The sequence below is a fragment of the Nothobranchius furzeri genome, chromosome 4, assembly GCF_043380555.1.
Source record: "Nothobranchius furzeri strain GRZ-AD chromosome 4, NfurGRZ-RIMD1, whole genome shotgun sequence".
Lineage (NCBI taxonomy): Eukaryota > Metazoa > Chordata > Actinopteri > Cyprinodontiformes > Nothobranchiidae > Nothobranchius > Nothobranchius furzeri.
Genome location: NC_091744.1, coordinates 58,740,349 through 58,765,999, shown reverse-complemented (window position 1 = coordinate 58,765,999; position 25,651 = coordinate 58,740,349). Strand labels below are relative to the sequence as shown.

At 41.3% G+C, this 25,651-nt stretch overlaps 1 protein-coding gene and 1 long non-coding RNA gene across 2 annotated transcripts; one reads left to right on the top strand and one right to left on the bottom strand.

Moving 5' to 3' along the window:
* The first annotated feature begins 14,960 nt into the window (after window positions 1-14,960).
* LOC139069755 (uncharacterized) lies at window positions 14,961-18,728 on the top strand. Its single transcript, XR_011520451.1, has 3 exons — window positions 14,961-17,970; window positions 18,127-18,210; window positions 18,591-18,728. It is a non-coding gene; the product is annotated as an uncharacterized lncRNA (long non-coding RNA).
* An 831-nt stretch (window positions 18,729-19,559) lies between these two features.
* LOC139069754 (uncharacterized) lies at window positions 19,560-21,311 on the bottom strand. Its single transcript, XM_070550657.1, has 3 exons — window positions 20,485-21,311; window positions 20,135-20,231; window positions 19,560-20,018 (listed from the first exon to the last, which is right to left on the bottom strand). Exons 2-3 carry the CDS (start codon window positions 20,207-20,209, stop codon window positions 19,560-19,562), a joined length of 534 nt encoding a protein of 177 aa, XP_070406758.1. The 5' UTR covers window positions 20,210-20,231; window positions 20,485-21,311.
* Between the last annotated feature and the right edge of the window lie 4,340 nt (window positions 21,312-25,651).

Genomic DNA, 25,651 nt, shown 5'->3' with positions numbered 1-25,651 from the left:
CAGAAACATTCGTGAGTCCACACTAGGTGTGGGAGATCGTGTTTTAGTCCGAAATCTTCGCTTAAGAGAAAAGCATAAATTAGCAGACAAATGGGAGCAAACAGTGTATATAGTTCTCAAACAGATGGAAAACTTGCCAGTATACACTGTAAAACCAGAGAACGGAGAAGGACCCAACAGAACACTCCACAGAGATCTTTTACTGCCTTGTGGTTTTCTCTCTTCATTAGAAAATGAAACAGAACGCGTTACGAAACCTAGCAGACCTCATACAAGACAGAGTTCAGCCTTAGAACCTGACCCAGATGAGCCACTTGACGAAGAGGTAGATGAGTTTTATTACTCTGATCTTCCACAAGTGCTAAACCGACCATCCTATCAAATAGCGGTCACCTTGCCAAATAGGGAACTCATAGCAGATTCAGGACCGGTAAATAATATTCAACAACAAAACACACTATCCTTACACACAGGGGATCGCAAGGAACCAACCTTAGCTGGTAATGAAAATGCTGAATTGTCCTTACTTGACAAAGGCATCAACACCGAAACATTCTTACCTGAAAGAGTGAAAGAAGCAGCAACATACTTACCTGAAAAAACGAAAAAAAACGAAGTATACTTACCTGACGTAGAAACGGGGGATGAAACTAACACAAACCTACCTCAATTGGATGGTGTCCTAAAGTCGCAGCAACGTGATGTAAGTTTTGAACCCATCATACACGATCAGACACATACATCTGAAAAGACCAAAGTCTTAGAGAATAGCTCATCAGCTCTGTCGGAAACAGAGAGCTCACTTCGTCCTGTCTCAGTTGAGAATCAAACCGAAACGGATGAGCATGATACTGTGCAACCAGAGATGTATGTCAGGAGATCTGAACGAAGTAGTCAGCCTCCTCAAAGACTAACTTACTCTCAAATGGGCAATCCACTAGTGACCGTAGTTAGGTCCCTTTTCCAAGGACTTAATAAAGCTTTTATTGACTCTCTTACTCAAGAAGTTGTGTACCCCGTAGAAACAATGCACAGGGACGTGCATGATATTTAATGGGGGAGGATGTAACCCAGAAGCTAGAACCTTAATGAGGTATTAACTAATTGGCTTACTAATATGATCCATCCTCAATTTAGATAAAATATAAAATATAAATTAAGGAAATTAACAATACTAATTAATAGATATCTAATTAACTAATAGATAATTTCATAATGAATTATTGGAAGGGTGAATAACTAAAATAACGAGTTTAATATTAAACATCGGTTAAAACAAGAATCTTGAACATCACTAACAGAAACAGAAGAGGAAAGCTGTATACTATTGGTCCAGGTGGGAATCTGAAATTTCATTGGCTGAGAGAAATAAGTCCTGCCTCCGCGAAATAAAACCGTGCGACGCAGCTGAGCGAGAGGAGAGACAAACGGCTGTGCAGCACGCAGATACAGAAAGCAAAGACTGAGCGGTTAGAGAGAGAGAGAGAGAGAAAAAAAAAAACAACGGTCGAGGCCGTGAAGAACCCTGATTTGGGTGCCGCATAGATAGAGGGAGAGGCGGACTTGACTCCTTCTAATAAGAGCTAGGAACTTGGAACCAACGCGGTGAGTAAAGAAAAAAGAAGAGAAAAAGCTAACGATGCAACTTAAAAAAAAAAAAGGAAACTTAAATAGCTTATCAAATTAATTCCATTCTTATAGATTTGTGTGGAGACGACAGAGTGAACCAATCCTCTGTAGGAGGGAACCGTTGGAGCGCGTTGGTGAGTGAATGAGATTAAATTCAGTAAATTATTAAATTCAAAAAGCTAATTACAGCAACCGAGGTGACAGCAGTGGGCTGCTAGACGTTAGATCCCAGGAGTTAACATCTCAAACTACCAGTTAACGGTGGTAGGGCATATAGGAGTTAACGGCTCAAACCGCCAGTTAACGGCGGTACGGCATATGGGATTCCCAGGAGTTAACGGCTCAAACCGCCAGTTAATGGTGGTACGGCCTAGATGTACAAGGTCCTCAGGGGCGTTATAGCTAACGCCATAGAATTAGCAATGCGTCCCTTAACCAAACATTTAATAATAAAAAAAATAGATAAATAAAAATAAATAAAAGCTAACTGATTAGGGAGGAATTATTTTACAAAGGTGGACCAAAGGACCAGAATTTATATTTTGTTGAATTTTGTTATAGAACATTTTATTTATTTATTTATTTATTTATTTATTTATTTATTTATTTATTGTGTTACAGATATACAAGGTGTCACAATGCTGTATAGAAACACAACTAAATGTATCCTTGTTGTCATGAATGTATTTCTTGTTGAATAGTGTAGAGTAATAGAATCTAACTGAGCCTATTGAGCTGAACAATTGTTGTCATATGTAATTATATTTCCAGAGCTACTGAGAATTATTTTAATAGACAATCAAATTGATGTTATGTTAGTTGAACTGTGAACCCAAACATGATTGGCTATGCCAATAGAGTGAAGCATTTGTTTAAGTCTGTAAGACTTTATGCTGTGATGTGACGAGAAGGGTCGATGCCAACTTGCTAACAGTCCTGTTGTTTACAGGCTGGGTTTTTTTTTTCCTTGGGTTTGATCCCGACTCCTATGATCACTCACTTGGAACGAGAACTGGATTTCTTCCTGACGAGGGAGATGGCGAGCCTTAACCACTGAACGAACCAGGACATCTCAAGTAACTGAAGAGCAGACTGCTCTCTTCTGTGAACAATCTCAACGGTGTGGTAGGAAAAAATCGCACCACCGGACTCTGACTTTCACCCCAAGCGTGGGGATTTGACTTGACGCCGGCTGACTTGTGACTCATATGATCAAATCTCATACCGACCATTTTACTATTGTCGATTGTTTTCATCTGTTTTTATGTGTTATCTTTATGTGTTATATTTCCCATTATTATTAAAATTTTGTATATAAACCGTTTCATGCTATACCCGTGACTCCAGTCATTCTTAAACAACCTCCAATTCTCCCCGAACCTAATTATTGGCCCATTTGTTTATTTTTTCTTTTAATTATCTTATTGTATCCTGTAATCCGGTTACATTTATATGAAAGAAGCAGCTAATATGTTAACTATGGTGTTTTTTAGGGATGTTCCGATCACGTGGTTTCAGAATGATCGGGACTCGGGCTTTATTTCCTGATCCAAGCCCCGATCCGGAGTTGGATACTGGGTTCAAATTACAGGAGAGCAACTTGGTTCTCCTTAAAGGTTGTCAGGCTCCCCTGATGCCCTTAACTTACACAACCAGAAGGAGCACAAAAGAGATCCAGTTTCTACCTATATTATATTATTTATATGGATTCAAAGTAGCGGGGATTCTTTTGGGCAGAGATGCAGAGAGCGGCAGGCAGACCGCTGATTATTCATGAACGCCAGCTGCGTTCTGCACACGGCCACAGTAACATTTTCTAAGTTTCTAAGTGGCGTCACCAAAAAATATACAATTAACACACAGTCATTCGTGTCCGTTCATTTTCTCTGGTAAGTTCTGTCTGTATTTGAGCATGACGTGTGGACGCGCTCACGCTGCAGCACTCGTCACTGGCGCAGCCGGGCAGCAGCGCACACTCCGCTTTTTTTGCGGTCAGTAGATCAATTTGATCTGCTAGTTAAAAAGTTACTTGTGAGGTGAAAAAGAAGGAAGCAGACAGGAGTTTTTCTGGAGGACTGGGAGATGCAGGAAGATCAGAGACAGACAGGACAGGAAGATAGGAAAATAAACACCAAGAAAACATAAAGTTTAAAAAAAATTAAACGTAGGTAGATTGATCCCACTACACGTTTGTACCTGTATAAAGCAATAATTTATCAGCATGTAGTATTTATATAGTTGATACAATTCAGATCATCTTCAAAACTCCGTCCCATGCCCAGGGACGTATCTAAGCATTTTGGGGTCCGAGACCCCTGCCAGGTATTTTAAGTTGAAGTGCTATCTGTTTTTATATTAGACTTTTTATATTTGCAATAATGTCAAAAAGTGAAGAATTTACGTTATTTATTACTTGATTGTTCAAGCTACCTCACAGATCTGTTGTTAAAAATAAAAATAAAAAGGTAATTAAATAAAAATTAAGGAACATTCTGGAACAATTTCTTCCTTTTCTTATTTTTTTTATGTATCAAAAGTATCGGATCGGGACTCAGTATCGGCAGATTCTCAGAATCAAATGACTCGGACTTGGACTCAAGGGCAAAAAAACCCTGATCGGGACTTCCCTAGTGTTTTTGTTATGTGCGTGCTCAATTTGTCCTGTCTCTCAGTTGATCATGCATGTAACCATAACCCCTTCATACATTTTGTGCATTTCTCTGTTGATCATGCACTTGATTTTGTTAATCTTGCAGTTTTTATTTTGCTTTTGTGTGAACAAGAGCATCATAGAGGAGTGAAGTGGAAAAATGGAAAGACGATGATGATGATGATGACATATTTTCGTGTTTTTTGTAACAAAAACTAAACAAAAACTTCAGTTTGGCCTTCTATAAAGACTAAATTATGACAAATATTGATCGACATTTTCGTCAATGAATAAAAGACGATAACGAAAATTAACATTAACAAGAATCCAATCAGAAAACAGAAAAGTAGAAAGAATGAAAAAAATTACCAATCAGCAAATGGAACAAGCAGGACTAGATGAGAAAAAATATTTGGTTTCCTTTCAGCACAACTTTAATTAGCTGTTTTTACAGGACCATAGCGTTGCAGGGTGGCACAGTGGTTAAAACTGTTGCCTCGCAGCACGAAGGTTGCAGGTTTGAAACTCAGCTCGGCTGTGGCCTTTCTGCGTGGAGTTGCGTGTTCTCCCCATGCAAGCATGGGTTTCCTCCGGGTACTCCGGTTTCCCCCACAGATCACAACATGCCCTATATGTTATAAACTGTCAGTCGCTTTAGATAAAAGCGTCTGCTAAATAAATAAACATACTCACTCGTTAACTGGCTATCACTCCATTCCCACAGGATGTTACACTGGTATCAGTTTATATACAAAACAATCATCGGTAGAACCCCGTGTAGCGTACAAAACTGGGAGTTATCCTAAATTCTGCTTTAAGCTTTGATTAAAAAGTTAAATTCATTTCCCATTCCTGTTTCTTTCACTGAAAAAACATCTCAAATATCTGTAAAATGGTTTCAGTTGCATGTCTGGAAAAAACAATCCATGTCCATGTCTCATCACGTTTTGACAACTCTAATGCTCTTTTTACTGGACTGAACAAATCATAACTCATGCCCTCAAGACATTCAAAATGCGGCAGCCAGACTCAACAAAATCCAGCAAGCAGACTCACATCACCTCAATTCTGCATTTAGTAAACTGGCTGTTTCAAAACTCTTGTGCTCACAGAGCCTACTACCTCTGTTCAACATCCCCAAACCTGCTTGCTGTTCAGCACACTAGACATACAGTGGTGTGAACAACTATTTGCACCCTTCCTGATTTCTTATTCTTTTGCATGTTTGTCACACAAAATGTTTCTGATCAAACACGTTTAACCATTAGTCAAAGATAACACAAGTAAACACAAAATGCAGTTTTGAAATGATGGTTTTTATTATTTAGGGAGAGAACAAAATCCAAACCTACATTGCCCTGTGTGAAAAAATAATTGCCCCCCCCCCCTTGTTAAATAACCCAACTGTGGTGTTTCCCACTTGAGTTCAATTTCCTTAGCCAGCCCCAAGCCTGATTACTGCCACACCTGTTTCAATCAAGAAATCACTTAAATATGAGCTGCCTGACACAGAGAAGTAGACCAAAAGCACCTCAAAAGCTAGACATCATGCCAAGATCCAATGAAATTCAAGAACAAATGAGAACAAAAGTAACTGAGATCTATCAGTCTGGAAAAGGTTATAAAGCCATTTCTAAAGCTTTGGAACTCCAGCGAACCACAGTGAGAGCCATTATCCACAAATGGCAACAACATGGAACAGTGGTGAACCGTCCCAGGAGTGGGCGGCCGACCAAAATTGCCCCAAGAGCGCAGAGACAACTCATCCGTGAGGTCATATAAGACCCCAGGACAACTTCTAAAGAACTGCAGGCCTCACTTGCCTCAATTAAGGTCAGTGTTCACGACTCCACTGTTACATCCCCGACATATGTTGGTAAAAATGTGAAGGAAGGGGGCAACATAAGAACTGGTGGAAGAGTATAAAATGGGTTTATTTGTACAAAAAAGTATTAAAAACACAAGCAAAACTGATTTCTCAAAAAGGTTAACATTACAAAGCAAATTATCAACTATAAAACACCTGGTAAAAACTTCTATTAAAAGTTTTACCGCAAGGAAGGTGTTTTAAAATCCTGAAGTTGATAATAGTTCAAAACAATCCACTGACTAAAAACACCTGGTAAAAACTTATCTTAAAAGCTTTACCACAATGAAAGGTGTTTGAACTGAGGTCAGGAAAATTGCCACAAATAAAGTTAACCTTTTAAAAACCAAACACGCAAAAGATCCCACTGGATCATCCTCAATTTCTCATTAAGAGTTAAAACCAAAGTTTAAAACACAAACAAATCCAAACGACCAGGGGTTGAAACTACACAAAACCAGGAGGGGGGGGCGGGGGGGGGGGCGGGGGGGCATCCAAGACTCTCAAGGGCAGGGGGGGGCATCCAAGACTCTCAAGGGCGGCGGGGGGGCATCCAAGACTCTCAAGGGCAGGGGGGGGGGGGGGGGCATCCAAGACTCTCAAGGGCAGTCGGGATTTCCTTCTTTTTTCTGATTGGTCATTTTTGAGCGTCCTAGTCCCGCCCCTCAAGTGCCTCTCTGCCTGTGAGTTACCAGACTCATTCTCTGTGCAGAATTAAACAGAGGACGAGTCTGGCAGGCCAGGCTAGTAAAATTTGGTGGTGGTAGTGTGATGGTCTGGGGTTGTTTTGCTGCTTCAGGAACTGGAAGGCTTGCTGTGAGAGATGGAACCATGAATTCTACTGTCAACCAAAACATCCTGAAGGAGAATGTCCGGCCATCTGTTCGTCAACTAAAGCTGAAGTGATCTTGGGTGCTGCAGCAGGACAATGACTCAAAACACACCAGCAAATCCACCTCTGAATAGCTGAAGAACAACAAAATGAAGACTTTAGAGTGGCCTAGTCAAAGTCCTGACTTGAATCCTATTGAGATGCTATGGCATGACCTTAAAAAGGCGGTTCATGCTAGAAAACCCTCAAATAAAGCTGAATTACAACAATTCTGCAAAGATGAGTTGGCCAACATTCCTCCAGAGCGCTGTAAAACCTCGTAGCAAGTTATCGCAAATGCTTGATTGCAGTTATTGCTGCCAAGGGAGGCCCAACCAGTTATTAGGTTCAAGGGGCAATTACTTTTTCACACAGGTGTAAAGGATGGGTAGTTTACATCTTACTTATGAACCATAATGCTTTGAACTAAAGAAAAGGTGGCGTGGAATAGTTTTATAATTGTCATATTTTGGTTTACTGGCAAATCAGAACTTGACATGCAAAAGGGGGTTTATACAAACACCACAGAAAACCACGCCTAGCCCCCGGAACAAAGGTTCTGATTGGATTAGACAAAAGGAAATGTGTTGTGTGACTTTAGCATTACATGTCCTCAGTGTCTAGTGCAAATGTCCAAAATTATAATTACTTGTAAAATACTACTGATCACAGGATTATAATGTCAAGTTGTCATAATAATATCACAAGTTGTCACATAATATCACATTGTCATTTCACAGATTGATTGAACATTGGGCTCACATTATTATTGGTAATAACAAAGTTGTTGATCATGTGTTTATCAAAAGAGTGTTCTTCGTCTTTGGTAGCCTTGAGCGGCAAGCAACAACCCCCCACGAAGGAATGCAGACTGATGCTGTGAAAACCTGACCTACCCCCCCCCCCCCACCCCCCCCACCCCCCCACCCCGGATTTGTAGACTTCAGCCTGGCGAGTTTATCTATCTGCAGGAGTCAATGTGCTCTTCGCTTCTCCCAAGATCTCCCTCCCATCTGTGACCGTACAGTAGATGAGCTCCGTAGATGGCTGCTCTTGCTGGGGAAAACAGGATCCAAGCCCCCCCACCCCCCACCCCCCCACCCCACCCCGCCTTCCTATTGGAGTCTCATTTTATGTTGTGGTGTCTGAAGTTTGATACATATTTGTTGAGGTGTTTTTTTGCAGAGCAAAGCTGCCCTCTTGGTGGGAGGGTAACTGTGAAGTGCCTTTTTTCCCCTCCAGCTGAACCAATCCTCATGTAACCCTCCTATCTCTATTAAGGTGGCGCGACTCGGGTTGCTAATGACCAGTCACCAATTCTTGTCATGTGTCTTGCCCATGTATGTCTGATCTCTGAATTGTGTGTACTGAAACTCTAATTTCCCTCTGGGATTAATAAAGTATTGATTGATTGATTGATTGTATTGAGCTGTAACAAAGGTGAAGCAGTTCAGATGAGCAGAGTGCATGAAAGACCTTGGCCACTATCTCATGTAGATTAGCCTGTCAGAGACTTTATGTCTGCTTGAGCAGACGCAGCAGATCATGACCTTTAGGTCAAAAACACGACATTCATGATGCTACACAGGGCAATATAGGTTTGGATTTTGTTCTCATCCTAAATAATAAAAACATCATTTCAAAACTGCATTTTGTGTTTACTTGTGTTATCTTTGACTAATGGTTGAATGTGTTTGATGATCAGAAACATTTTGTGTGACAAACATGCAAAAGAATAAAAAATCAGGAAGGGGGCAAATAGTTTTTCACACCACTGTAGGCCAGGAATATACTTGCTTTTTAATGGCGCATATGTGTGTTTGAAATAGCAGCCTCATGTAACTTGCAATGATTTTTGTTGCCGCTGCCCATGAGAGACCAGGTCTCTTAAAAATTAGATTTTCCATCTCAGTGGGAGTTCTTGCTGGCTAAATCATGCGTCAACACTGTATTTGAGTGGGTGGAGGGAGACTAGGGGTCTTAATACACCTCTGTTCTTGCTTGACTTCCTGGGGCTGGAGGCTAGGAGTGGGAGCTGGCCGTCCGGTTTGGGGTCTGGGGCTGTGGGTTGCTTTGCTTGGCGTTGGATGGGGGTGCATGCTTATCATCATTCCAGCAGAATGGGGTTAAATCTAGTCCTGGGATGGTTGTACCCTCTGTGCAGCAGTACCAGGACCAGAGTGAATAGGGGAGTATGGGGAGCGTGAGTGGGTGTCTAACATTCATTTTTGCAAGTCTCCTTGTTGTATGTGTATGTGTGGGCATGAGGGAGGGAGTGTGTGACTGTGTTTGTGTATGACTGTGTATGTTGGGAGGGGTTTTGGACTCCTCCCCCTCTTGAGTCTTCCTGTGCTGCTACAAATCTTCGCCTGCCCTCCCCCTGCCACATTTGCTGCTGAGTGTGGAGCCTTGGTCTGCCTGCGTGTTTCATGTCTTGGCACTTTGTTAGGAGTTTTACAATGGTGCTTTGTTGTAATGCAGTACCACATCTAAATCTGCATTAATTCTGTTATGTTACTTAATATTTTCATTTGCACACCAAGATTAAAGAATGTCATTACTGAGTAATTTTCATGACTTTTCACACAAAATGCTAACTGTTACCATTCACTTACAATGTTTATGCTAAGCTAAAAAAAATACTGCCAGATTAAGAGAATGGCTGGGCTGATTATAAAATCCTTTTTCATAGTTTTTTGACTGGAGAAAACAGCCACAGACTAAATTTCACTTAGGGGTGGAGTATTCCTTTAAGATGCAATACATTGTTCTGCCCCTAGATGGTGCCCTCTGAGAAAAATCTCTGGATTTCTTCTTTGAGTACTTGTAATAGCAACAGCGCATGTGAATGAGCAAATTACTGAAAAAGTTCACTTCACTTTGTTAAATAAATGAAAAATCAGCAAGCTTTCTTCATTTTCTCGATATAAGGAACAACATTTATTGTTAGATAAAAACTGATTTTCACCTTCTCTTGCTAATAATGTTGTTCTTTCAAACAGAGTTCATTAGCCTTATTCACATTTAAAGTGGTAAATACAGTATTAGATGCATGGAAAATTATTTTGTCTGGGTACCATCTGGTGTTGACCATCTGAAGTCAAACGAAGGTTCAATCCTTGTTTATATTTTGGTATTCTCCTTTGGCTCCGGCAGGGAAGTTCAGCCTTGTAAGTCTACAGTTCTGTTATCACAAAAAGTGGGTGAGCTTATCTTTAATGTGTGTGTGCTGTCACTTGTGAATAAAACCTTTTGAGAGCTTCGGCTCGATGAGAGAGGCAAACAGACCTCCCATTGGTGCGTGTCTTTATTTCTCTCCGGTTTTACAAAATCTGGTTGTTGATTATTGGTGTTTATTGATAAATGGTATTGATAACCTAATAATATTTCTAACCCCTTTGCGTGTGTTGGACTTTATTTGAGGTACGCCTGGATTAAATTAAATAAAATACCCAACATTTATGATTCTGATATTTCTGGCACTTTAATTTCAGGGACTGGAAGACCAAAGTTATTTAGTGATATTAAACCTTCACTCCTTCCATTCCCTTCTGTTTGTTTGGCTGCCATATACTAAGCCATCTGATCCACCAGCTCATTGACTGAGAGCAGGGCTGATCCCTGAGCTTGCTGCCTGGGGTTGTTGTCTGCCATCCATGCTGACGTGCACAGCTGAGGCCAGATCTAAAGGGCAGATGAATAATGACCAAAAGAGGGACACAAGTGTCCATCTCTCCCTCCACTGTGCATTGCGCTCTCCCTATTTTTACTGGCTGTGACTCTATGTTCCCTTCACCTCAATACACAGAGAAACATCAACATGCATGCAAAAACACTTTTACTAATGCTAGTTTTTATTTATACAATCAGATATTTAAATGATGGTTATAGACAAGAAGCAAATTGTACTCTTTGTTAGGTAAGCTGGTTTATATCAAGAATAACATGATGATATGGGCCACAGCACCAATTATCCACAGGAATTTAACTGAAAAACTAAAGTAGAAATGAAGCAAAAGTTTAGTAAACAGCAATAGACAAATAAAATAAAAAAGTTACAATAAAACAAAATGGATTCCCATACTGCTTTTTAATTTTAGTGTTTTTCCCCTTTACAGTTCATCTTACTGTAACATTTGATGTGACATTTGTTTTGATTTAAAATGGCTGCTCTAGCCATCAATACCACGTGTTTGATTCAAACAGTTTTTCCAACAGTATCTTAAGATATTTAATTTGAATCTCCTAAACATCTAAAATGATTTATAGGGATTCTCAATTCCCTTGTCTGAGGCTCAGGGCCTCACTCTTGTGTTGTTGAATTTTTTTAAAGTAAAAGTCCCATCAGTTGTCACACACACTGATGTGTGTGCAAAATTTGTTCTCTGCATGTGACCCATCCCCTGGGGGAGCGGTGAGCTGCAGACACAGCCGTGCTCGGGAACCATTTGGTGGTTTAACTCCCTGATCCAACCCCTTAATGCTGAGTGTCAAGCAAGGAGGTATTGGGTCCCTTTTTATTTCAAAGTCTTTGGTATGAGCTGACCAGGAGCCAAACCCTGATCTCTCAATCTCAGGGTGGACACTCTACCACTAGGCCACTGAGCTGCGTACTATGTTCAGAACTTTTGTGCAACAAATTTCCTTTCAAAATAACACCAGAGGTAATATTAAACATGTCCATTACCTCTCTGATCCAAGTCTAATTCAGGAGACCATCAAAGAGGTTGCTGAAAGTGTGATATTCTCTGTGCAGATTGATATGACCCAAGATTACGTCTCATGAGCTGTAATTCTGAGATATGTTACAGATGCAATTCAGGAAAGGCTTCTTGCAGTGGTTAAGTGTGAGGCATCCACAGGCCAAAATTTTGTCCAGATGCTGATAGATGTGATGCAACATTTCAATCTTGACATCAGTAACTGTATCAGTAATGCTACAGATGGGGCGTCAAACATGCAAGGCCAGTACAGAGGCTTCTCTGCACTCCCTTTTGGGTATTTTTATAAATGTACCTTTTTGAGACCTAAAAGATGCCCATTACACATCATGAATCTCTGTGTTGGCTATTCATAAAAAGGTTGAGCAAGGATGTTAATTGAGAAAACTCTGTACCTCTGTAACTTGAGAAGGCCCCACCTTCTCCCCCCACCCTTTGCTTGAATAAAACCACTGAAGACTCTGAGGACGGGGGGAGTCGCCTGGCAGCTAGCTCTGGAGAGAGTTATGTGTCATTTCGGTGATCTCCCCCTCATTTGGCTAATTCAGTGTAAAATGTCTTCCTTGTTGTCATGTGTGTTTATTTCAGGTTCCAGGGTTATGGAGGTTAAATATTATCTACCAGATAATTGAAGAATGCAGGTATACAGAGCAGGTGAGGAGAAAGCTTTGAGGCTTGAGCAGAGTGGGGGCTGGTTGAGCCACACACATGGACATGGGGCCTGGTTGAGCCACACACATGGACATTACAAATAATCAATTTACTCTCTCTCTCTATCAAAGGGTGTGTCGTCCTTTAAAGTAATATGGGATGAAATCAAATTACCTATCAAATGGTGGAGAATGCGGGCAAGGCAGAGCCGTCGATGGGAAGCTGGCTTCGGGGAGCCGTACAGGCGCCACTTACCTCACCAAAGCCCGGGGAACTAAAATTGTTTCACCGGCCGGCTTTTTAGCCTTGCAGGCAGATTCCCATTCAAGCTCTCGCCTTCCCGAACTCAGGACGAAAGTACCACGGAGAGTAAGTTAATTCATTAATTCATTAAGCTAATTCATTAATTTGTGTCTGTTTCTTTAACCACTGGCAGTGTGGTTTAAGTTGATTGAGGAGGGCCAGTTGCGGCCGTGTGCGTGTGTGAACCTCTTGAGTGTATGAGAAAGTTGATGACCGGAAAAAGACGTGTGAGATTGTTTGGCTAAAATTGGTTTGAGTCTGTTTCTGGTAAGGGAGACTGTGGATCAGCTCTGGTGAGCTCTGGAGAGCAGAGTTCCGGTGGGAGATCGCTTCGCAGTCTGGCAGCTGAATAGCACGCTGAGTGAGTACTAAATTGCACCTTTTTCCTAATAACTGGACGACAGTGATTTTACGCTGGTAGTGATTTTTTGCCATTCACGCACGAAAGACGTTTTGGGCCCCGGCAGATGACTGGGCTGAGAGTCGCTGGACTTTGTCCTGGACTCCGTTTGTTTCTGAGGGAACAGAGTAAACGCGAGGGAGGTTGTAATTTGTCCATGTCAGCGAACATGGACCCCCCACGACGGACTGTGGGTTTTAATAGAGTTGAATGTGCAGACTCACTATGTAAGCTCACTGTTGCTGGAATTGTTAAAATATTTTATGGTGCGTACACTAAAATTAATCACCGTTATTTGGCTTAAAGATCTCAAATCGGTCTAAATTTCCGGTCTATGTTATGTGTGTTGTGATTTTTCTGGCGTCATGGGCTGCGTTCCATTTTGCCGGTTTCTGTGTTGTGTATTGTTGAAAGTTGACGCTGAGGACTGCCATGTTAATTTCTGACAGAGTTTTGCTCCGTCTGTGTATGAGTAAAGGTTTTTGGGCCTAACCGGATCTGGTCTGATCTGGGGGGGTTGTGTCAAAGTTCTGAATGTGTGTGAGTGAAAGCCTGCAGGTCCGTTTCTGTGTGTGTGTGAGAGACGTTTTGGGCCGAAGTTCTGAAGCCTGAATGTGTGTGTCTCGGCCGAGACTTCTGAATGGATGGAAGGTCCGAAAGCATGATAATGTGTGTTACTGAGGCTTGTGTGTGAAACCTGCGGATGGGTTCTGTGTCGGTCCTGATCTGTTCTGTTCTGTCTGTCTGTCTGTCTGTCTGTGTGTGTGTGTGTGTGTGTGTGTGTGTGTGTGTGTGTGTGTGTTTATGGGATATAGGAACAAAGGAAAAAAGGGTAAGAAGTGAAGAGACAGCGAAGTGTTAGTTTATTGCGGCGGGGGATTTGGTAAAGCTGCAATCAGATATGGAAAGAGTGTGAGAAGTTAGAAGAAAGGTGAATGGAAGAAGGAAATATTGGACAGGTGAGACGGAGAGGAAAGAAGGGCAGAAAGGGAGGCAGAGGAGACAGGTGGAGAAAAGAGAGAGAAGGCAATAGGAAAGTTGTAAAGAAATGTTTGAGGAAGTGATGATTAGATATAGAACGTAGGGACAGAAATGTTTGGTTCTGAAATCTTTATTTTACATGTAATTTCTAAGATCGTTATGGTCAAAATTCTAATTAGAAATGAGCAAAAAAGTGAGTGAGTGAGTGAGTGAGTGTGTGACAGACAGAAAGGAGGTGTGATGATTAGCTAAATACTATCTGAAAAAGTCATTGCTCTTATCTGCATGATAACTCTTACTAAACTAGTAAACAAAATGACTTACGTAGATAGAATGTTAAGGAAATACAGTTAAGCAGGGATAAATACATCCGTCCCAAATTACAGAATTTGAAGGGAAAATTATTGTAAATCATGACTCTGGTTTCGCCACGCGGAAACAGAATAGCTGTGCATCAGCTACTCTGGATCCGAAGATACCTTTTGCTCATGAACTAAGATTAAAAATACAACTTTGACTCAAGATGGTCTCTATTTCACAAGTGGTAGGCTGTTCCTTTACTGGAATGCAAACTTTAGACAGTTCTATATAGATAGTTTAAACAGCCCCAAACTAAATATTTCAGCCTGGTGTACGTGGTTTAATTTGAACATTCTGATTTTATGAGACCTATTGTTTAAATTTTCTAGTCTGATAGATGTAAGCTAGTGTTACCATGTTCTGTATTATTGTTTAGATTATGATAGAAGTCTACACAATGCAGTACATGAATGCTTTACAGTTTTCGTATCTCAGCATTTTATCATATGACTAAATCATGTTAAACTTGGTGTTCCTGCCATAAGCAGACTTTACTCAGTTGACTGGTTTTACAGGAGGGTGTTTAGATCTTTTATGAACCTTAAAAACTTCCCGTTAAATGTGTCTTGTCGACCATTGATAGATTAAGTAACTGGTGTTAATTTAATAACATGATTGAATCAACACAGTGCTAGATTTTTCCTGTATGCTATTTCTATGCAAATCTTGTTTGAAATGTAAACATCAACTCAGCCCCTGCAGACCATAAATGCTAATCGTAGTATTTTATTTTACTCAACAGTAAGGCTGTTTTGTAACTATTTCAACATTTGAGCTATTACCATCATTTATTTTCTGTTTGGGTTATAAGGTTTAATAAATCTGAGTAACTTCCTTTTGATTAACTTAGATCCTGTAAATGTGTGAGAAGCCTACCTCCACAGGAGGGGGTGGTGTAACTGATAAAGTGGTGTTTTAACCCTTTTGATTACCTTACAAGTTGGAGACGGGCTGGTTCATTTAAATTAGAATGCCTCTTGCCTGAATGCAAATGTTTCCTAAGCAGCTAAATCAAGCTAGACTGGAAGTCTCTTGTGGCACCCTTTTGTGAAAAACCTCTTTGAAGCCTCTGTGACGTGAGTGTGTAAACTCCGCCTTAGTGTGATAGAATCTCTGATTAACTCCTTTTGAGACAAGCTAGTTTTAAAGAATTTGTATGTTTTTTATTTCGTTCGTGATAATTTAGGACAGACCATATCTGACTAGTTTCATGCTAAACCAGACATCAATGTTTATTAATTTAGACAATTAGGCAGCACAACTTTTGGGTACACTGATTTCCTAAATGCAAATTGTTCCCTAGGCAAAGACAGGCTGGGAGACTCCTTGATTTGTGTCCTGCTGTGATGTGATGGTGGCAACTCGATTAACAGGTGATTAAGATCAGTGGCTGGCTGCATTGGTTCCTGCAGAAAACATCAAAGGACACGGATCGGATACAAGACGCTTTGTGCCCCATTGACCCTCAACAACCAGGAAGGTGTGTTCAGAAGGAGGTGGAGACCTACAATCCAAGATGGAGGAAGCACGAGAGACATGGCTGAACTGCTGACTTGCAGTCCAAGACGGAAGTGACACAAACCACCGTCACCAGCTGAGCTAATGTTAAACCACAAACCAAGTGGATCAGTTAGCTGAAACCGGTACCAACCTGTGAGCTGATGTAAAACCACGAAACCCGCTGTGGGCCAGTCAGCTCTCTCAGGAAGTGACCTGCGTCGACACGTCAGCGGGACGACGCAAAGCTGAGAGCACAGTGTGACCGAGATATCGCGCCTGAACTGGAGATGAGGTGCAGAGGTCAAACACTAACTTCAGGAGGGAACCAGAACTGTAGGTCAGCCAGCCACAGAAAACTCAAAACCTGTGACACCTGTTCAGTCCTACAAGCGATCGATTGCAGCACAGGAGGTAACGACGGATGTGGAGCAGAAGATCCACAAGTGTTTGATGACAAATGCTATGGGTTACCTCAATAAAGCTAGGAACTCAAGATTATTATGTAGGTTTTTGTTGTCTAGTTTATTCATTCCTAATTGCAGGTTTTAACTCTTGCTCTGGGTTTTGTTGACAGGATAATCATTGCTCAAAGGTAGCATTCAGGGGGGATAAATTAATAAAGCTAGAAATACAGGATAAAATTGGGTTTAATGTCTGGTTTAATGTTGAACTAAAATCCGATTGATTAATTGGTCATTTGAAATTCCAGGTTAGGTGTGTCCTAATTTCATGTTAATGTTGTTTTATCGGTTTAATCTTTTATTGCTCAAAAAGTCACATCAGGAGGGAATGTTGGGTATTTTTATAAATGTACCTTTTTGAGACCTAAAAGATGCCCATTACACATCATGAATCTCTGTGTTGGCTGTTCATAAAAAGGTTGAGCAAGGATGTTAATTGAGAAAACTCTGTACCTCTGTAACTTGAGAAGGCCCCGCCTTCTCCCCCCACCCTTTGCTTGAATAAAACCACTCAGTGCGTTTACATGCTGCCAGTAACCCTTTTAAAACCCGGATATTCGCAATAACCCGGTTCGGCACGGCCATGTAAACACCGTCAAAAACCCGGATTTGCTCATAACCGGGTTTTTAAAAACCCGGTTACTGCACCTGGGGTAACCCTTTTCTAACCCGAATGTTTGGTCGTGTAAACGCATATCGGGATATCCCCATCCGAGCGTGTGTTCTGCGCTTGCTCTGTTCGCAAGGAATCTTGGTCTTTTGAGTAGCGACACATCTTGTATGCGCCAGAATACCGGAAGTAAACAATTGGGAGCAACATGGCGAGTCGCGGCACAGCACCACACTTTTGGAGTGACGAGGAAACCTCTGTGTTCATCGGTCTGGTGAAAAGTATGAATGTTATGTCTTTCATATAGACGGCCGAAAGTACAGAGGCAGCGAAATCTACAAGAAGGTAACCGAAAAGTTACGCGAAGCGGGGTTTGTAAGGACACCAGACCAAGTGAAGTACTGCTGGAAGACGCTGAAAAAGGCCTACTACAAGGCGAAGAAACAAAACAGTACTAGCGGGTCCAATCCATCTTCTTTTCCACAGTTTGATTTAATGGACGACATTTTGGGCAATAGACCCATCAGTACAGCTGAAGAAAGTGGGGTAGATATTGGATTTGAGGACGTACAGGAGCAGTCAACCGACCAGCAAGGTAGGTTTGCGCGCCTTCTCCAAGCACAGTAGCTATGTAACTTAGTCCCACATTGTTAGCACCATTGTTATAATAAATAGGAATGTAACTAATTTGTAACACAAATGCTGCCTAACATGCACTGCCCCAGATTAATAATTATAGTAAACGTCACATAAATGTAAAGTCTGTTTGTTGCTGTTTTGTGGTTTCACGATGTGTAAAAAGACATCTTTTTTTTATTATTATTTCATACGAATTGTATTAATGCTATTTTACAGACAGTTATGGAACGCTTGACCAGACAGACGCAGCCACACCTACAGCAAGCGATACAACAAGTGGAAGTGGCTCACATCTTGAAGGAGAGGATGATGATGATGAAAACACAGGTAAGTCACATGACTTGCTCAATCCAATACGTATGCCAACAAAGGGCTTCGCTCTCGGAGGTAGATACATGCGTTGACCCATCTGTGTTTAACCTATCAGTAACATCGTTTTTAACATCAAGCTGTAACATTTTGCTTGTTTTTATTTCTGGCCAGATGCAAATATTGGAGAAGGTGGACCTTCAATGACTGTGCCTAGCCAGTCTACACCGCCATCAAATACCACTGCAGCTACTCCTGGTGAGCTTTCGAAATACTGTTACTGAAGGCATAACTGGTTATAGCGTATTGTAACCCCAGGTCACTCCTCCTCCTTGTGTAATGTCTGAAAATAGTACCTTTCTTTAGTGGATAATTTGATTGCAGTGATTATGAGATATTATGTAATATAACCGTGGACCCAAACTAAGGACTATTGTCACTTTTGCATTCTTAATAAACTCAGAATTGTAGGGAGATGTTTATGATGCAGGCGCAGGTGACATTCTGACACGTCACCTACAGGTAAAGAAACATCTTTTAGAATCCACAAGTTTCATAAGAATGCAAAAATTGATAATAGTCGAACACTAAGATCGAACTTACCCAACACTTTCTAAGGCCTGTCATGTCTGCTCTAGGTTGGTCAAGTCGCAGGTTCAGGCACCGTGGAGCTGCTTCACTGACTCAGCATCAACAGTTCTTGGTGACAATGCAGCACACGCAGAACCAATGGTTTGAGCAGCAACGGCAGTTGAGACAAGCCAGTGATGAGGCATTCATGTCTCAAATGTTTTCTGAATCGACCCGTTCAATGGGTTTGGTTGTTACACAACTCCTCACAGGGTTAGGTGCATTATTCCAGCGGCCAACTCCTCAACCCATGTTTAGTAATTCTCATTCACAGCCTATGTTTCAGCCATACAACAACCATTTTGATAACAGGCAACCACCTGCTCCTCCACATCGATTTCCCTATTCTCATAACAATCAGCCTGAACATGATCACAGCGAGGACCAAGATTCTACACCATTCTGCCAACTGTAGTGTCCCACCTTATAATCCATTCATCTATTTGACAGTTGTTTTTGTGCATTTCCTATGAAGTTTGTTGTAGAAAATTATTTTTGTGAGAATTTTAAACTTTGCACCTTTTTTGCAGCTTTTGTACACCTTCTTTTTTTATTATGTAACAAACATTTTCAAAAACTCTTTGTTCCACATATGTGCAATATTTTTACATCTCGAGCCTTGTTCTGCCATAGTAGTTGATGTATTTATTCTCCATTATGGAAGGATAGGTGCGCCATAGCGCCTTACTTGAACCTCTGTTTTACCTCACATGTAAAAAGCAAAACCAGAATGTTATTTTGTTATGTGCTTTATTAAAGAACCAATGTTTTATTAAACTTACTAGAAAACTTGTATTTGTTGACATTTTATTTGAGCATTGCATATAACTGTTCTTTTTCAGAAGTGCACAGCAACAAAGGAGAAGGCAGATAAACATCTTATAAAACTTAGAAAATACAGCTGTTTGACAAATATCGAGCTTACAGTTTAACGTTGTTTGTTTCCTATCAGACCCGTTCGTCCTGCACACTCATGCTCATACTAAGCGCTTACGGAGTGGGACACGTGCAGCAAGGTAATCTGTTAAGGCCCGTCTGATAGCTGAGGCTGCACTGTTATCAGCCCTATTTACCTGTGACACAGGCTGTGGAAACAGCCTTTCTACTGATGTGGCCTCCTCTGCCCATCTGGGATTAACATGCTCCTTCTCCATCTCACAAAAGTTGTGTAGAGCACAACAGGTTGCTACCACGTATGGTGTGAAAGTGAAATGGAAGTCACTGCGCTTCAACAGAACACGGAAACGAGATTTCAGTCGACCAAATGCTATCTCTATAGTTGTTCTAGCAGAACTCAAATAGACGTTAAAGCTTTCCTCTTGTGGTGTCAGTCTTGGGGACTGCAGATAGCCCTTCATTAGCCAGGGCAACAGCGGGTACGCAGGATCTCCCAGCAGGAAGAAATCCACATCCTGCCCCTCGATCTGCACTGCTCTCTAAAGTGGGACAGATAGAAATATTATTCTTCCTAAATTATGTCATAATACATCTTAGATATGTGGCAGGTATGCAACTTGCATTTAAATACCTAAAGTTTTAATGCATTACCCACCTTTGGGAAGGATTGTGCATTGTTGAACAGATTTGACTGGCGGAGTGCATTGGCGTCATGTGCTGAACCAGGCATTTTGCAGCTCACACTCCAAAAACTAAGGAAAATGTTTCACAGTGAATCAAGATGTAGTGGGAGCGGTGTGATTAGTGGCAAAAATTAGGAAAATTATTTCAGATCAGTAATGACAGAATTATTTGTACATGTAAGCTGTTGATGTTTTGTGGAACAGAGAACCTCTCAATTGATGTTTGTGAGTGGTTCTAATATAGCTTAGTGATGTGTGTCTGTCAACATTATATACAAATCATAATCATGGATAAAAAAGCTGGGAATGGCAAAACACCTACCAGTATTTGTCATCACAGACTCCCTGGAGGACATAGGATGGCCATCCCTTCCTGTTTATGAAGTCTCTGTAGCCATCACTTGGAGGCAAGCAAGGGATGTGGCTCCCATCCACACAACCTATGATAAAAAGTAAAAAACAATTAAAAAAGTAAAAGTATGCACACAGCAGTGTAGCCTACATACATAGTATAGTTCACATTTAGCCTACTCAGAAAACTATTGACATTAACAAGACATAAGAGCAGGAAATATTTTACCTATGATTTGAGGAATGGAGTGGGCACGTTCAAATCTTTGTGCAATGCCACATGCCTCCTCCAAAGTGGGTACCCGGATCAGTGTTTTGATGACAGAGTCGACCATTCCGTGGCAGAATAGGTACACCATCTTCTTCACGGTGCTCTTGTGCACTCCAAATTGGTTTGCTATCAAACGATACTCGGCACAGCTTGCTAGTTTATACAGCACCATTGCAACGCGCATTCCTGTAGGCACTGGTGTGCGGATGGTTACTGCGCTGGGCTCCATCACTCTTTCCATCATACCACAAAGTTTAGCAAAAGATTGACGTGACATACGAAAATTCTCACGCCAATCCGTGTCCGTGAACTCCATCATTACAACCCGCTCCCACCAGTCCTGGCTGCGCACCTTCATCCAAAGTGTCCGCGGGGCTCTGGTGGTAACGGGTACCCTCGACATGTTGGATATGTTTAGCGCAGCTCTCTCTATATTTGCAATTTCTTCCTCACATACTCTCCTTCGAATGACGGCCAGTACGCACAGTCGTTGTAAGAGCTGCTGGTGGGTCAATAGCAGCACTAAAGCGCAAACAAACGCGCTCGCTATCTCTTCCGAACTGGGAAACATGTTGTTGTTTTCTCGGACACCGGAACAAGATGACCTGGAAATGACGCATATTGCGTCTTGACGCCATCCATACGTCCTGACGCTACCCCAAAGTCCGCATTGAAAACGGGTTATGCAAATTAGGGTTGCCTCTTTCTTGTAAACGGGTTATCCCGATCAACTCAGAAACCCGAAAACCGACCTTAACCCGATCATAACCCGGATATTGGCTGCATGTAAACGTAGTCACTGAAGACTCTGAGGATGGGGGGAGTCGCCTGGCAGCTAGCTCTGGAGAGTTATGTGTCATTTCGGTGATCTCCCCCTCATTTGGCTAATTCAGTGTAAAATGTCTTCCTTGTTGTCATGTGTGTTTATTTCAGGTTCCAGGGTTATGGAGGTTAAATATTATCTACCAGATAATTGAAGAATGCAGGTATACAGAGCAGGTGCGGAGAAAGCTTTGAGGCTTGAGCAGAGTGGGGGCTGGTTGAGCCACACACATGGACATGGGGCCTGGTTGAGCCACACACATGGACATTACAAATAATCAATTTACTCTCTCTATCAAAGGGTGTGTCATCCTTTAAGGTAATATGGGATGAAATCAAATTACCTATCACTCCCGTCATCCAAAGCCCCAAACCAGGTGCATGTTTGGTGCTATGCACATGTTCTGAACCTAGTTCTGGCTGACACAACTGAGATGGCCTTATCCAGTGGCTCCCTCTTCTCCCTCATTAATGACATTGCTGTTTTCATTCGTGAATCCTATCAAAGAAATAATGTGTGGGAACAAAGAAGCCAGGATACTCGACACAGACGCCTCTCTACTATTGGAGAGACAAAGTGGGGGGCCAAAGATGTAGCCTTGATAAAGATATTTGTCTCATTTGGAAAACCAGACCACGCTTTATACATCGATGTCCTCATGACACTCAGTGTCTTTAAAGCTCAGGCCACTTTAAAAACTGCAGTGCGTGTCAAAGCTAGAGGATTCTTAGAGGCTTTGATGAGGTATGAGACAGTGTTAACTGCTCAGCTCTTCCTGCGGATATTTGAGGTCACAACACCGCTGTCAAAATACCTCCAGTCAAGTGGACTAGATATCTTAACTGCACCCAGGATGGTAATGGCAACTCAAGATACCATGAAGGACATGGCAAGAGATTTTATGTCAGTTACGCAAGCTGCTGATACCGTTGTCCAGTGGGCAAATACACAACTGATGGTGGAAGAGGACTGTGAGCTTGAACTGGAGGCAGAACTTCTACAGAAAAGGAAGATGATGGCTGGAGAAATGACAAGTGATGAAACTCTCACAGATCCATACAGAGCCTATGAAGTTGAGGTCCATAACCAAATTATGGATACAATAACTGAGAGCATACACAGGCATTTTCTGACTCATGCTACACTCTACCTACCTCAAGTGGAGGAGTTTGAGTATCTCAGGGTCTTGTTCATGAGTGAGGGTAGGAGGGATTGGGAGATCGACAGGCGGATTGGTTCAGCATCTGCAGTGATGCGGATGCAGAGCCTATCTGTCATGGTGAAGAGGGAGCTGAGCCAGAAAGCCAGGCTCTCGATTTACCAGTTGATCTTTGTCCCAACCCTCACCTATGGTCATGAGCTTTGGGTAATGACCGAAAGAACGAGATTGCGGATACAAGCGGCTGAAATGAGTTTCCTCCGTAGGGTGGCCGGGCTCAGCCTTAGAGATAGGGTGAGGAGCTCGGACATTCGGGAGGGACTCGGAGTAGAACCGCTCAGGGCTGGACTGGGACAAAAATTCAGCCTGGGCATTTTGACTGGAGACCGGCCCATCACCTGGTTTTTTTTGGAAAAGACATTAAGCCTTACGCTGTTCTGACACACACCAACGTACACTTTCTTGTTGGTAATATTTATGTATCAATCTAATAAACGTAAACCCACACCATCCTTCCTATCCTGGTATTCTAAAAAGTACTTAGTAAAAAGGAAAAAAGACCACTTGATTAAGGTAACACCCCAAACAATCTCTAACACTTGGTAGAAACCTGACATTAAAACAGAGAGAACTATTAATCAATAATGAATATTAATATAAAAAAGACATTTATGGAAATTTTCATAAACTGTTTTATTACGACACCAACTAGGAAATATTTTTACAAATACACGGGAAAGGACAGATAAGGGTGTAAAAGAATGGCATCTGTTGGACCTACTCATATGACCACAGTACTGGTATGTGTTTCACAAAAAATAGATCAATCATATGCAGTAGTACTTACAGCTTCAAAAGTTGCATGGTCTACAGAACATATTGTATTCATAGAGCCTGAAAAAGAGAAAAGAAAGATAGATAACATAAAAAATAAAAACTATTAAGGACAAATTGATTTGTATCACCAAAATACTCACTGTATCTATAAAACGTCCACAGCAGCAACACTGAACATTTAAAAACATGGAAACCTTTAAGAAGTGAAAGGACACACAGCAAAGGGTTAGAAAAAATTGCATTTAACATTTCCAGACAATGACAGTAGTGTATGTTTTCTACAGAGAAATGGCATCATAGTCTATTTAGTACTTACTTAAAATTAACCCTCTCCATGCATACAAAAGAATAACAGATTAAGGCTTAAGAAAACATGTTTATAAATGCCTAAAACCCCAGTCTCATATTTATTCTATGTGCTGTATTAGGTTGTATTTTCTGACCACATGACTTGTTTGAAGTGAAGATACTCTTAGACACTACACCTATTCTTCTGACTGTAATTTACACAACAACTATAAAGCAGAACTTAATTTTAACTGATAAATTAGGAACATTGCAGTATTGGGAAAAAATAAATAAATAAATCAATTCTAAATTAATTCTAAGAGTCGAATTGGTACACACGTCCAAAATTGGTTCAATTGTTTAATATAGTGTAGCTGTTTTTACAGCAAAATTGGAATTAAAACTCCATGTAGTTGGTTAATGGCAGTTCTGAAAGGGTTAATGAAGTTTTTTATTAAGTGTTGTTATGAGGTGTTGCATCATTGAATTACAGTCATATCATTAAGGTAACTGCTCAAACAAAATATTTTTTTAGGACTGATGATTAAAATGATTCAATTTGAACAGATTGAATTGATTGGGATTGCAATAATGGATTTTAACTCCAGGTAATCAGAATTGATTTGAACTGATTCTTGAAACTTGAATCAAACCAAAGCATTAGTTTGGAATGTTTTGATAATTTTGTTTCTCCCTTACCAGGTTACAAAAGAAGCTTTCTCAGCAGATCACTCTTCTCAGCTACCTTGTCAATGACCATGTCAGAGTCCATCGACATAAGAATATCCTTCTCAGTGGCCATCAGCATAAACATCTCCAGCCTGTTTGCAGACAGGCTGCTTCGTAGTCTGCTTTTGATGAACTTGAGTGTGGAGAATGTTCTTTCACAGGCAACCTGAGTGAGGGAGAGGGTCAGCAGGTACTTGTATGCCAGCCCAAGGAGATGATAAGCGTCTGACAGCAGGTTGAAGCGCCTGAGAATTTGATAGCAGCACAGTGGGCAATCTTTGCAAGATTTACAGCTTTTGGTCACAATGTCACTGTCTTCTTCCAATTCTTCAGATCTGTCTTTTGCTGTTCTGGTCCTGTAGTCATCTACAAGTGATGTCTTCAGCCTTTCCCACTGTCCAGCAAAACATATCAGTTCTGACTGAAGGTTATTTACCGTAGCACTGCTGTCAAATTTGAGGAGATGTGTGCTGAGGTTCTGAAGTGCAGTTCTAGGAAGAGAACCTGTTCTGATTTGGCTAAACTTTCTGGGGTCCAACCATGCCAGATCCACAAGAAGGGGGCCATGTATGTCAAAACGTCTGTGGATTGCCTCAATAACTGTGTCTAGGATGATGTTGTGCACTTTCACCTCATATGTTTTCTCAGCATTAATTTGCGACTCATCTTCAGACATCTCACCGGCCATGCTTTTTCTCTTCTTGACTCTCTTTTCAGGTAGTGCAGCCTCCACTTCCATGTCTGTGTGTTCCTCCTTCTCCTCGAGTTTCTGATTTGTCTGTTTTACAAATCTGTCTGCAGCTTCCTTCACAGTTGGGAAGTCCCTGGCGATACTTTTGAGGCTATCTTGTGTGACAGTCACCATATGATGGGCGGAGAGAATATCCATACCCTTTGACTGGAGGTACTTTGACAAAGGAGTTGTTTGCTCAAACACTCTAAGAAATATCTGTGCTGTTAACACAGTTTCATGTTTCAAGAGAGACTCTTTAAAGCCTCGGGCTTTGGCACGAACAGCTGGCTTTTCTTTT